General features: G+C 41.3%; 1 protein-coding gene across 3 annotated transcripts in view; it reads right to left on the bottom strand.

The window, feature by feature from the left end:
• Nucleotides 1-11,640, bottom strand: part of slc7a4 (solute carrier family 7 member 4) — a 24,383-nt gene extending 12,743 nt beyond the window's left edge. For 2 of the 3 annotated variants that reach the window (XM_061986139.2, XM_061986141.1), the window contains exons 1-2: nt 11,545-11,633; nt 6,360-7,420 (exon numbers count right to left, since the gene is read on the bottom strand). In XM_061986139.2, the coding sequence (XP_061842123.1) occupies nt 6,360-7,341 (982 nt within the window). In that variant the 5' untranslated portion in view covers nt 7,342-7,420; nt 11,545-11,633. Of the gene's footprint in view, nt 1-6,359; nt 7,421-7,518; nt 7,600-11,544 lie in introns of all 3 variants that reach the window. The other variant, XM_061986140.2, reaches the window with a different exon arrangement.
• Between the last annotated feature and the right edge of the window lie 3,297 nt (nt 11,641-14,937).

The following is a 14,937-nucleotide window of genomic DNA, read 5'->3' as shown; positions in this document are numbered from 1 at the left end:
CATCCCTACTTTTTAATGATTTTGACTCAACCACAAATTTTCTTTTGCAGAAATATGCAATCGACACGGTTTGAGGCAATACATTTCCACATTAACAAAACCGATTTTTCCTAGGAACGATGCCATGGGATCTCAAATTGTCTGACGACAAGAGAGGTCCAGCACAGAAATGAGAAGAACATGGTGGAAATGGCCTTGATGAGTTGATCCACTAAAGACAGGTTGTCATAAATGAGGTAGACTCAAACTGGTTCCACTGTACATGTATTGTAAGGGTTTAGGGAAGTTAAGTTAAGGGTTTAACTCAACAAGACTCAAGTGAAAAAAAGGTGAACTTATTGGAATGTAGAAAAGCTGCAGTGAGTCCTGGTTGTTCAGTACGGAAAACAATTATTTACACAAAAGCAGTTCAATCATTAAAAATTTATTTATAGGGCCCTTAATCTCAAAGGGCTTCACAAACTCACACAATCCAAACCCACAGTTACCTCCCTCTATGAGATAGTCACATTCTCTGTCACTAATTATTACTGGATACAGTGGTATCAGGCTTTTTGTACGGCATGGTTTTTGTATTATTTGTATTTGTATTATTATTATTTTTGAAGAAACATTTTCCCTGGTCCTTGTATGCCGTCACGGTTATCGTACGGGCAAACATTGCACGGTACAAACTGGTTTGTTAGCCGGCATATCATTTGCGTTCCCAAAGCGAGAATCCTAGTTAGTGATTGCAAAATAAGGCACCATAGGGTCTACGGAAATTGCAAGTGTCAGCACTTTGATAAAAAAGGTGAGAAACACTATTGAATCAAAAAAATAAGTTGTCGCAAACTACAGAAGGTGGCGTCCAGATGATAAAAATAATAAGATAAAAATAATGCTTAATGTTCATGTATTCATTTTATTCGTCAGTTATATGTACTGTATTTCCCATATTTTTGCATGTAAAATTGTAATTATTCTTTATAAAATGTGTTTTTTGTCAATATGTTTGGGTGTCTTGAACGGTTGAATCGTCCCATCCATCCATCCATCCATCTTCTTCCGCTTATCCGAGGTCGGGTCGCGGGGGCAGCAGCCTAAGCAGGGAAGCCCAGACTTCCCTCTCCCCAGCCACTTCGTCCAGCTCCTCCCGGGGAATCCCGAGGCGTTCCCAGGCCAGCCGGGAGACATAGTCTTCCCAACGTGTCCTGGGTCTTCCTCGTGGCCTCCTACCGGTCGGACATGCCCTAAACACCTCCTTAGGGAGGCGCTCGGGTGGCATCCTGACCAGATGCCCGAGTCACCTCATCTGGCTCCTCTCGATGTGGAGGAGCAGCGGCTTTACTTTGAGCTCCCCCCGGATGGCAGAGCTTCTCACCCTATCTCTAAGGGAGAGCCCCGCCACCCGGCGGAGGAAACTCATTTCGGCCGCTTGTACCCGTGATCTTGTCCTTTCGGTCATAACCCAAAGCTCATGACCATAGGTGAGGATGGGAACGTAGATCGACCGGTAAATTGAGAGCTTTGCCTTCCGGCTCAGCTCCTTCTTCACCACAACGGATCGATACAGCGTCCGCATTACTGAAGACGCCGCACCGATCCGCCTGTCGATCTCACGATCCACTCTTCCCTCACTCGTGAACAAGACTCCGAGGTACTTGAACTCCTCCACTTGGGGCAAGATCTCCTCCCCAACCCGGAGATGGCACTCCACCCTTTTCCGGGCGAGAACCATGGACTCGGACTTGGAGGTGCTGATTCTCATCCCAGTCGCTTCACACTCAGCTGCGAACCGATCCAGTGAGAGCTGAAGATCCTGGCCAGATGAAGCCATCAGGACCAAATCATCTGCAAAAAGCAGAGACCTAATCCTGCAGCCACCAAACCGGATCCCCTCAACGCCTTGACTGCGCCTAGAAATTCTGTCCATAAAAGTTATGAACAGAATCGGTGACAAAGGGCAGCCTTGGCGGAGTCCAACCCTCACCGGAAACGTGTCCGACTTACTGCCAGCAATGCGAACCAAGCTCTGACACTGATCATACAGGGAGCGGACCGCCACAATCAGACAGTCCGAAACCCCATACTCTCTGAGCACTCCCCACAGGACTTCCCGAGGGACACGGTCGAATGCCTTCTCCAAGTCCACAAAGCACATGTAGACTGGTTGGGCAAACTCCCATGCACCCTCAAGGACCCTGCCGAGAGTATAGAGCTGGTCCACAGTTCCACGACCAGGACGAAAACCACACTGTTCCTCCTGAATCCGAGGTTCGACTATCTGGCGTAGCCTCCTCTCCAGTACACCTGAATAGACCTTACCGGGAAGGCTGAGGAGTATGATCCCACGATAGTTAGAACACAACCTCCGGTTCCCCTTTTTAAAGAGAGGAACCACCACCCCGGTCTGCCAATCCAGAGGTACTGTCCCCGATGTCCACGCGATGCTGCAGAGTCTTGTCAACCAAGACAGCCCTACAGCATCCAGAGCCTTAAGGAACTCCGGGCGGATCTCATCCACCCCCGGGGCCTTGCCACCGAGGAGCTTTTTAACTACCTCAGCAACCTCAGCCCCAGAAATAGGAGAGCCCACCACAGATTCCCCAGGCACTGCTTCCTCATAGGAAGACATGTTGGTGGGATTGAGGAGGTCTTCGAAGTATTCCCTCCACCGATCCACAACTTCCGCAGTCGAGGTCAGCAGAACACCATCCGCACCATACACGGTGTTGGTAGTGCACTGCTTCCCCTTCCTGAGGCGGCGGATGGTGGTCCAGAATCGCTTCGAAGCCGTCCGGAAGTCGTTTTCCATGGCTTCCCCGAACTCCTCCCATGTCCGAGTTTTTGCCTCCGCGACCGCTGAAGCCGCACACCGCTTGGCCTGTCGGTACCTGTCCGCTGCCTCAGGAGTCCCATGAGCCAAAAGAACCCGATAGGACTCCTTCTTCAGCTTGACGGCATCCCTCACCGCCGGTGTCCACCAACGGGTTCTAGAATTACCGCCACGACAGGCACCAACTACCTTGCGGCCACAGCTCCAATCAGCCGCCTCGACAATAGAGGTGCGGAATATGGTCCACTCGGACTCAATGTCCAGCACCTCCCTCGTGACATGTTCAAAGTTCTTCCGGAGGTGGGAATTGAATTACGGTTGAATCGGAATTACATAAACTGTTTTAAGTTTTTTGAGAGGATTACAACCAAAAAAGCAGAAACCACAGTTTAACAGTTAATGATCAACTTCCTGTTATACAGTGGTACCTCAACATATGAGCTTTTTGGTTCTTTGGTGGAACGCTTAACTCAAAACACTTGTATCACAAATCGAGGTATCGAATTTAAATTCATTAAAATCAATTGTGGCCCCTGCAAAACAGCCCAGTTTTTACATGAAAAACTAATTTTTTAAATAAAAACTCACTTTTAGATAAGAAATATTGTCTGAAAAAACAATGCAATAAAATTTACTATAAACAACTACAGCAGTTTTATAAAGTAATGTATTAATAATGTACCGTATTTAACATGGAGAGTGGACCTCTCCAGTATCTCCATCCAGTTGCATCTCTGTCAAACACACTATCAGCATCTGCTCTATATTTTCATGGATACATGTCTGCCACTAAGATTTAATTTTAAGATTCTTGACTGGCGTGAGAATCATTCTGCTTCAGCATGGTGCAGACTAGCAATGGTACGCTCGAATTGCTTCGCTAAGTTGGTGACATGCTCGATCATGTTTTGTTTTTTAATTCGATGGATATCATCCACTTCTTCTTCTCAGCACTGTCCTTCACACTCACTTTCTACCTTCCCATGGATGACAAATAAAGTCGATCTCTAGCTATAAGCTAATGCTTGCGAGTGAGACCAGATGTTTTGAGATGGTGTTACGGGGTTCACTGTGACATATGCTACACCAACTAATGGCAGGGATACTTGTAACTCAAATTTTGGCTTGCAACTGAAAGCATAATTATTAGCTAAGAGACAGTGCTCAACTCACTCTTAAGTTGAAGTACCACTGTACTTAATTTTACTTAAATGGGCCCTATTATCATTTTTTTTTACCTTTTGGTACCTGTTTTTGTGTATTTAGGATCTGCATAAGTCCTGAATATGTTAAATCAAACCGTGGAGGCAATGCAGAGATATTTATAAAACAATCTTGCCTTCCTTCATACTTCCGGGAAACAAGCTGTTTGGAATTTGCCCATTTGACGGCGTTTTTGCCATTGTTGACGTCAGCAGATTATCCATATTTGGTATAAATTCACTCATAGGGCTCTGCGCGAGTTCGCCATTGGAGTTGCATTCAATAAGCGCCTTCTTTTTCGCAATCCTCTTGTTGTGGGCAGACTGGCTCATACATGCACATGCATCCTTCTTTGTTGCAATTTTTAATACAAAGTAGCGTGCATTTTGTACTTAATCTTTTAGTTGACTTGCTATGGAAGCACTAAAAACATTGTTGGCGGGGAGCAGACGCTGTTGAACTAGAGGCACGTAAATTAGACAACCCACAAAACAGCGCATCGTGATGAGATGGACAGAAAGTGGCTTGAAGACTATCTGTAAAACATAATCTATGCAAAATTTTGACCAAAGGACCACCATGACATGTTCTGTAGACCACAAGGAAGTGTTTTAAATGGAGAAAAAAAAATCATAATATGACCCCTTTAAACATTGCTTGCACTGTTAATGAAAGGTTTTATTGACCCTGAACTTTTTAATAGAACAAATCTGTGGTTCTTTAGTGTTTTCACTGCACTGTTAAGTCAGCACTATTATACAAAACCAACCAGTCTAAGCTGTTGGTACCTGTTTTTGTGTATTTGGGATCTACATAAGTCTTGAAAATGTGAAATCAAACCACGGAGACATGGCACAGATATTCAGAAAACAATCTTGCTTTCTTCCGAACTTGCTCCAAAATTTAAGACTTTAGTGGCGTATTTTTCCTTAGTTACATCAGCGGATATCTCCATATATGGTAGAGGTTTACCCGAAGAGCTTTGTGCGAGTCTGTCATTTTTATTCAATTGTAGTCCAAAGTTGTAGGCAATAAGTTTCTTATTTTTCTCTTTCCTCTTGTTGTGGGGCAGAATGGCTTGTACATGTACATGCATGTTAAAAATCCCCAGCTGTTGCCATTTCTAATACAAAGTAGCTTACAGTTCTAACTTATATCTGTCAGTAGACTTGATATGGTAGTGCTAAAAACTATAACATGGCTGACGGGGTGGATACGCAGTCGAAGAGAGCTTGGCCTGGAGGAGGACTTTGGCACGTAAATAAGACGGCACATTTTGAAGAGACAGCTCGAAGATGGTCTAGAACAGGGGTCGGCAACCCAAAATGTTGAAAGAGCCATATTGGACCAAAAATACAAAAACAAATCTGTCTGGAGCCGCAAAAAATTAAAAGCCATATTACATACAGATAGTGTGTCATGAGATATAAATTGAATTAATATGACTTAAAGGAAACTAAATGACCTCAAATATAGCTACAAATGAGGCATAATTATGCAATATGTACATATAGCTAGCCTAAATAGCATGTTAGCATCGATTAGCTCGCAGTCATGCAGTGACCAAATATGTCTGATTAGCACTCCACACAAGTCAATAACATCAACAAAACTCACCTTTGTGGATTCATGCACAACGTTAAAAGTTTGGTGGACAAAATGAGACAGAAAAAGAAGTGGCATAAAACACGTCCTAGAAAGTCGCAGAAAGATATACATGTAAACAAACTAAGGTGAGTTCAAGGACTGCCAAAATTAGTAGGACAAAACGGCGCTCGCCAAATACTCTAATCAGTGAAGCATGTTTAATATAAACAGTGTGCTTTATAACAATTAGGGAGGTTTGTGTCATGTTTGTCCTCCTACAGAAACCATATTAAAACAAAAAAAATTTTTTTTCCCCCTCAACTTTTTCCATTTTTCATACATTTTTGAAAAAGCTCCAGAGAGCCACTAGGGCGGCGCTAAAGTTGCCGCATGCGGCTCTAGAGCCGCGGGTTGCCGACCCCTGGTCTAGAACAAAACCTACGCAAACATTTTGGCCAAATCAACACCCAGTGTTTTAAAAATGTAGAACAACAATCCTAATTAGACCCCTTTAAAGCATAACAATTAGCTGAGAGACAGCTTTAATCTCAAAACTCTTGTTGGGTCACTCTTAGGTTGTACACTACTTTTTTTTACTCAAACAGTGCCTGTATAGTTAATAAAATGTTTCACTGACTTTGAAATGTTTTAATCAAACACATATGTGGTTCTTTAGAGGTTCCACTGCACTGAAAGGCAAAATCTCTGTTAAGTAGAAAGTAGTTGTATGAGTACTCCAGTATCGACTCACCGCAGATGGAACCCACAGCCACAATAACTCCAGCCCAACTGTAGCCTCGGCGGAAAAAAGCATCTGCCAGAGCCGAGTTGGGGTCCAGAGTATGCCAGGGAACCATTAATGTGAGCACTGTGGACACCAAGATGTAGGCTGCAGCTGCCAGTCCAAGGGATATTGCTGTGGCAATAGGAACAGCCTTCTGAGGATTCTTGGCCTCCTCACTTGAGGATGCAATCACATCAAAACCTACAAATGCGTAGAAGCATGTGGCTGAGCCTGCCAAGATTCCAGACCATCCAAAAGGTGCAAAGCCTCCTTCTTTTTGACTCCAATTGGCGGGTTCTGCCAGCATAAATCCAAAAATCAGGATGAAAACTATGATACACATACTGATTGTGGAAAAAATGTGATTGAGGTAAGAGGACACTTGAACTCCAAAGGAAATAAAAAGAGAGGCAACCACTAGAATTCCTGCAGCGAGTAGGTCTGGGTAATGGGCAAGGAAGGGCACATCCCACCGCATGATATGGGTTTCAGTAAAGTTTTGGATGGCGTGGTTAAAAATGGAGTCCAGATATCCACTCCATGCTCGCGCCACGGCGGCACCACCGATCATATTCTCTAGAATCACATTCCATCCGATCAGAAAGGCCCAGATCTCTCCCACAGAGACATAAGTAAACATGTACGCCGATCCTGTTTTGGGAATGCGTGCTCCAAACTCTGCGTAACAAAAGGCTGCCAACAAAGAGGCAATACCTGCGAAAATGAAGGATACAATGACAGCAGGCCCGACCATGTCTTTAGCCACTGTGCCTGTCAGGACATACAGCCCGGAGCCCACCATGCCGCCGACACCCAACAGCGTCAGGTCCAAGGTGGAGAGGCAGCGTTTCAGTGACGTGGCCATCATGTCATCATCCAGTGTTTTGAGTCGGTTCAGCCTCTGACAAAAGCGCACAGCCGGTGCGCAGCCCCTCTGACAGGTTGCCATAGCTACTGAGTTAGGTCGGCCAACTGGACGGGAGGGTGAAGAAGTCACACTTGATCCATTATCGTCCTAACAAGGTGACCTGGAATAACACAAAGCACATGCAGTATGTTATATGGTTATGGTTTTAATTTATTTAAAAAATGCATACAATTACAATATGGTACATCGCATACTTACACTTTTTTTCATTACATGTCAGAAAAGGAGTAAGAAGAAGCAGAGCTTATTTCCTCCTGCACCTTTGCTTGTTCACTTCCACTGCTCAATTTGAAAGACAAATAAACCAAATGAAGTTCTATTTTAGTTCACATCAGGGTTTTTTTTATGCTGCCAAAACCGATCATCCATGAGTGAGATCGTCTGATACCAATACTGATACATGTATTACCTGTACATTTTTCCAATTTATTTATTATCAGACCTACTGACAGTTTAATGATATCAACACAATATCTAAACGAGTTGCTTATTGTATTTTATTACAAACAATTGTTTGTGTATACCAAAGTCAATACTACACAGCTAAGCTCGTCAGATCCTCCTGTGTCCACGGAATTATTCCCTGAGTTTGTAAACATTAACAACCCAACGAAAGAGAGAAAATATTGACCTAATCAATCTGGTATCAGTCGTATACTGATACTTCCCTTGGTATCGACACCACCAATTTCTGGATCAATCAATGTCACACAAACAGTTGTTATATTATCCTTTATCTAGACTCGTGTTAATCTACTTTTTAATTTCCTGTGCTTACTTTCTGCTGTAACACAGTTCCAGCTATACTTCTTAAAACTTTACTCAGCATTTATTTATTGGCGTCATTTAGAGCTAGCTTAGCAATTAGCTAAGCTTTTAGCATTCCTGCTCCTGTGACATGTTTAGCCTTGTTCTCCAGGGATAATGATATTTGATAACGATACTTAAGATACTAGGAATTGTATTTTATCTGCTGTAGTTATTTGCTACACAATAACTCATATATGGTAACACTAGCGAGCAGTAAAGAATATGGAGTTGTTCCAGAACATATTTGTCTTTATTAATTATTGAAGAATTTCTTGTCACTGTGTCTAGTATATTTTTTATATAAAAATGTACAGTTCATTTTCTCATCTATTATTACACCTATAAATGTGGTTTATCTAAAACTCTGTCAGTGTCTTTGCCGTCAATTACTATTTGTGTGTGACTTTCTCGCCTGTTACTGCCTTATTTTAGTTTAGTCTGTTTTTGTCAAACCATCTCTTTAATTTTATTCATTTTCTTGTTATTTTTTGTTATATATCTATATATATACACATATACATATATATCTAGATACATACATATAAATATATATATATACATATGTATGTATATATATATACACATATATATCTATATATATATATCTATATATATACACATATACATATATATCTAGATACATATACATACACATACATACATACATACACACATATATATATATATATATGTATGTATATATATATATATATATATGTATATATACATATATATATATATATATATATATATATATGTATGTATATATACATATACATATATATATCTATATATACATATACATATATATCTAGATACATACAGTATATATATGTATGTATATATATATACACGCATATATCTATATATACACATACATATGTATATATATATATATATATATATATACACATATATATCTATATATATATATCTATATATACACATATACATATATATCTAGATACATATACATATATATCTACACATACATACATACATACACATATGTATATACAGTATATCTAGATACAGAAACACACACATATATATACATACATATATATATATATATATATATTTATATATATATGTATGTATATATACATATACATATATCTATATCTATATATATATATACACATATATATCTATATATATACACATACATATATATGTATATATATATACACATATATATCTATATATATACACATATACATATATATCTAGATACATATACATATATACATACATACATACACATATGTATATACAGTATACATACATACATACATACATACATACATACACATACATACATACATACATACATATATACAGCTCGGCCCCCGGCCAAATTTTTTTAACCCAATGTGACCACCGAGTCAAAAAGTTTGGTGACCCCTGTTATAAACAGTAAGTACGTTAGATATAATTATTGAATATAAATAAAATCAAGAGTAAGATGACTAATTCAGTGTTAAGATTTTAGTGGGCAACAGGCCCTCTGTATTGGAAAAGTTGGGCCCGAGGTCAAAAAATTTAAGAAGTGTTTATATCTTCTTGATAAAAAAAATTAGAAATATAAACACATACCCAAGCATAATATATTTTCTTGCCTCATACTAAAAGGTAAACATTACAATAAAACGTTTTTGGGTTTTTTTCAAAATTGGATGCCAATGAAGTCATTGTCTTCTTATTAAAACCCTCTCTGATGACAGACATGCTTATATTTTGAAGCTTACTCTGCACTAAACAGGAAGTCACCATATATGCACAATTTATTTAGACAAGAGATATTACTACAATTATAGCTTTTGCTATCATTTCAATCAAATAACAATTTGTGCTGTTTTAACGTTACAGCTGGAATCATGGCGGGGTTTAAGAACTTTTTTAGGGGGTCTCATTCCCTATAGCAGTGTTTTTCAACCACTGTGCCGCGGCACACTAGTGTGCCATGAGATACAGTCTGGTGTGCCGTGGGAGATTATCTAAATTCACCTATTTGGGTTAAAAGTATTTTTTGCAAACCAGTAATTATAGTCTGCAAATGATGTGTTGTTGTTGAGTGTCGGTGCTGTCTAGAGCTCGGCAGAGTAACCGTGTAATACTCTTCCATATCAGTAGGTGGCAGCCGGTTGCTAATCGCTTTGTAGATGTCAGAAACAGCGGGAGGCAGTGTGCAGGTAAAAATGTGTCTAATGCTTAAATCAAAAATAAACAAACAGGTGAGTGCCCCTAAGAAAAGGCATTGAAGCTTAGGGAAGGCTATACAGAACGAAACTAAAACTGAACTGGCTACAAAGTAAACAAAAACAGAATGCCGGACGACAGCAAAGACTTACTGCGGAGCAAAGACGGCGTCCACAATGCACATCCGAACATGACATGACAATCAACAATGTCCCCACAAAGAAGGATAAAAACAACTGTTCTTGATTGCTAAAACAAAGTAGATGCGGGAAATATCGCTCAAAGGAAGACATGAAACTGCTACAGGAAAATACCAAAAAAAAAGAGGAAAAGCCACCAAAATAGGAGCGCAAGACAAGAACTAAAACACTAAAACACAGGAAAACAGCAAAAAAACTCCAAATAAGTCACGGCGTGATGTGACAGGTGGTGACAGTACACCTACTTTGAGACAAGAGCTATATTGATGCATGCTTGGTTATGCTTTAAAGTCATATCCAACAATTGCGACAACTACTTTTTACTGTCAACTGAGTTTCGTTTTTTATTGATTTCTGCTGGTGGTGTGCCTCCGGATTTTTTTCAACGCAGAAAATGTGCCTTGGCTCAAAAAAGGTTGAAAAACACTGCCCTAGCTATAGCCACTCTAAAATAAAACTAATGAGGTCCATGGGTCACTGTTTCTCAAGAGCTGTAAATAGAAGTGAGTGGAAACCAGCTGACACACCCATGGGCCATTAAGTGAAACCACCTGACAGCTAAAATGAGGAGAAATGTTGTGCGAAGAACTGGAATGATAACATTTTGACTTTGAAAAAGCAAACAACAGCGAGCCGTCCTATAGCGGTATGGTAAATAGGCCACGTCATCATGCTTATAGTCATTTGTCTTTTTCCACTCACGGCGACAACATTGTAATTACATAATCATTTCCTGGTGCGAGTAATATATCCGCCATATCAAAACAGCTGATAATATAATTTCCTATCTGCGTATCAGCGTGTACGTGACCTGGCTTGCACAACAAAAATACGTTGTCCTAATAGAAAATTAATAATTAATGCCAAGATGGAGGCGGATCACTATAAGCTGTGCCCCTGGATGGAAACACGCTATCCTGTAACATGCGAGTCGCATATTTAGGCCGATTTGGCAGTGTTGTAAGCTAAATAATACATTCTGGTCATGAATTAAAAAAAAACATAAATTTACCGCTGCAGTTTATTGTTTCCCATCTGCGCCTGCAGGTGTCAAATTCAGTGGGAGGCTGCCGGAGTGGATCGAGGCTGCAGTGATGGAGGAGCAGGATGAGCGTGGAGGACTAACAGCCATCATGAGATGCTCCTTAAAGGGCCAGTCACCCCCCCCATAAACGTGGCCCCGCCCATACTCACCACGACCACGTGACTGAGAGGCACTTCCGGATTTGGCAAGCGTTCCATCCTTATTTACCTCCGGCAGTGCAGAAGCCAGATGACAACACATAGCTGTTTAGAACAGTTTTTTTCAACCTTTTTTGAGCCAAGGCACATTTTTTTGCGTTGAAAAAATCCGGAGGCACACCACCAGCAGAAATCATTAAAAAACGAAACTCAGTTGACAGTAAAAAGTTGATGCAATTGTTGGATATGAACATACTTGCCAATCTTGAGACCTCCGATTTCGGGAGGTGGGGGGTTGGGGGGCGTGGTCGGGGGTGGAGCGGGGCGTGGTTGGGGAGGGGGCGTGGTTAAGAGGGGAGGAGTATATTTACAGCTTGAATTCACCAACTGGAGTATTTCATTCATATATATATATATATATATATATATATATATATACAGTGGGGCAAAAAAGTATTTAGTCAGCCACCGATTGTGCAAGTTCTCCCACTTAAAATGATGACAGAGGTCTGTAATTTTCATCATAGGTACACTTCAACTGTGAGAGACAGAATGTGAAAAAAAAAATCCAGGAATTCACATTGTAGGATTTTTAAATAATTTATTTGTAAATTATGGTGGAAAATAAGTATTTGGTCAATAACAAAAATTCAACTCAATACTTTGTAATATAACCTTTGTTGGCAATAACAGAGGTCAAACGATTACTATAGGTCTTTACCAGGTTTGCACACACAGTAGCTGGTATTTTGGCCCATTCCTCCATGCAGATCTTCTCGAGAGCAGTGATGTTTTGGGGCTGTCGCCGAGCAACACGGACTTTCAACTCCCTCCACAGATTTTCTATGGGGTTGAGGTCTGGAGACTGGCTAGGCCACTCCAGGACTTTCAAATGCTTCTTACGGAGCCACTCCTTCATTGCCCGGGCGTTGTGTTTGGGATCATTGTCATGCTGGAAGACCCAGCCACGTTTCATCTTCAAAGCTCTCACTGATGAAAGGAGGTTTTGGCTCAAAATCTCACGATACATGGCCCCGTTCATTCTTTCCTTAACACGGTTCAGTCGGCCTGTCCCCTTAGCAGAAAAACAGCCCCAAAGCATGATGTTTCCACCCCCATGCTTCACAGTAGGTGTGGTGTTCTTGGGATGCAACTCAGTATTCTTCTTCCTCCAAACACAACGAGTTGAGTTTATACCAAAAAGTTCTATTTTGGTTTCATCTGACCACATGACATTCTCCCAATCCTCTGCTGTATCATCCATGTGCTCTCTGGCAAACTTCAGACGGGCCTGGACATGCACTGGCTTAAGCAGGGGGACACGTCTGGCACTGCAGGATTTGATTCCCTGTCGGCGTAGTGTGTTACTGATGGTAAACTTTGTTACTTTGGTCCCAGCTCTCTGCAGGTCATTCACCAGGTCCCCCCGTGTGGTTCTGGGATTTTTGCTCACCGTTCTGATGATCATTTTGATCCCACGGGATGAGATCTTGCGTGGAGCCCCAGATCGAGGGAGATTATCAGTGGTCTTGTATGTCTTCCACTTTCTGATAATTGCTCCCACAGTTGATTTTTTCACACCAAGCTGCTTGCCTATTGTAGATTCACTCTTCACAGTCTGGTGCAGGTCTACAATTCTTTTCCTGGTGTCCTTCGACAGCTCTTTGGTCTTGGCCATAGTGGAGTTTGGAGTCTGACTGTTTGAGGCTGTGGACAAGTGTCTTTTATACAGATAACGAGTTCAAACAGGTGCCATTAAGACAGGTATCAAGTGGAGGACAGAAGAGCTTCTTAAAGAAGAAGTTACAGGTCTGTGAGAGCCAGAGATCTTCCTTGTTTGAAGTGACCAAATACTTATTTTCCACCATAATTTACAAATAAATTCTTTAAAATTCCTACAATGTGAATTCCTGGATTTTTTTTCACATTCTGTCTCTCACAGTTGAAGTGTACATATGATGAAAATTACAGACCTCTGTCATCATTTTAAGTGGGACAACTTGCACAATTGGTGGCTGACTAAATAAGGAAACTCCCAACGAGTTCACACGTTTCTGCTCCGTCAAAACGTCCCATAGTGACGTCAAATGTTGAGTTGTTCTTTTTTTGCCATGGTGTACTGTTGTGGATGAGTATGGAGTTTTTTGCGTGGATGATGATGTTTCTTTCGTTGCCTGTGATTGAGTCGTAGTCTGAGGCGAAGTCTAGTGCTTGAGTCAGTAGGTCTTGTGTGATGGATGGGTAAAATTCTTCGATATCGAAGGAGATAAAGTTTCCTCCTCTCCCAGCTTGCTAGCCTCAACCTGAACCTTGGTATTTACCGTGATGACGGACTGGCAGTGTGTCGCGCCTCGCCAAGGAGCAGCGAGAATACCAAGAAACGCATATGCCAAATTTTCAAAGAGAACGGCCTACGGATCACGATTGAAGCCAACAAGCAAACCGTCAACTTCCTCGACGTCACTTTCAACCTGAGAAATAACAGCTACCAACCATTCACGAAATCCAACACAACACTCCAATACGTGCACCATGACAGCAACCACCCACCCACCACCACGAAAAGAATACCTACCGGAATTAATAAAAGGCTATCGATGCTGTCATCTAGCAAAGCTGAATTTGACCAAGCAACCCCCCTGTACCAAAAAGCCCTTGATGAAAGTGGATACAATTTCACCCTCACCTATGAACCCACGCCAGGAAACCAACCAAAAAAGAACAGAAAACGAAACAACATCATCTGGTACAACCCCCCATACAGCAAAAACGTCTCAACTAACATTGGCCACAAATTCCTCAGTCTGATTGACAAACACTTCTCCAAAGGCAACACCCTAAGAAAAGTATTCAACAAGAACAACATTAAATTGAGCTACAGCTGTATGAACAATATACGACAAATTATCTCAAACCACAACAAAACAATTGCAAATGAGCCGTCGGCCCCCGGACAGAGCGACCCCAAAACCAACAAAGGCTGCAACTGCCGCAAGAAACCTGATTGCCCTCTCAACGGTGGGTGCTTACAAACATCAGTTGTTTACCAATCTAAGGTAACACGCAAGGACATTAACACATCCGACACATATGTAGGATTAACCGAGGGAGAGTTTAAAACCAGATGGAACAATCACAAGGCTTCTTTCAGGAACCAAAACCTGCGGAATACCACAGAACTCAGCAAACACATTTGGGACCTCAAAGACAATAATGTTGAATA

The sequence above is a fragment of the Nerophis lumbriciformis genome, linkage group LG12 (genome assembly GCF_033978685.3).
Source record: "Nerophis lumbriciformis linkage group LG12, RoL_Nlum_v2.1, whole genome shotgun sequence".
In the NCBI taxonomy this organism is placed as follows: domain Eukaryota; kingdom Metazoa; phylum Chordata; class Actinopteri; order Syngnathiformes; family Syngnathidae; genus Nerophis; species Nerophis lumbriciformis.
The sequence above is the reverse complement of the archived record's forward strand: the minus strand, read 5'-3'. Positions and strand labels throughout refer to the sequence as shown.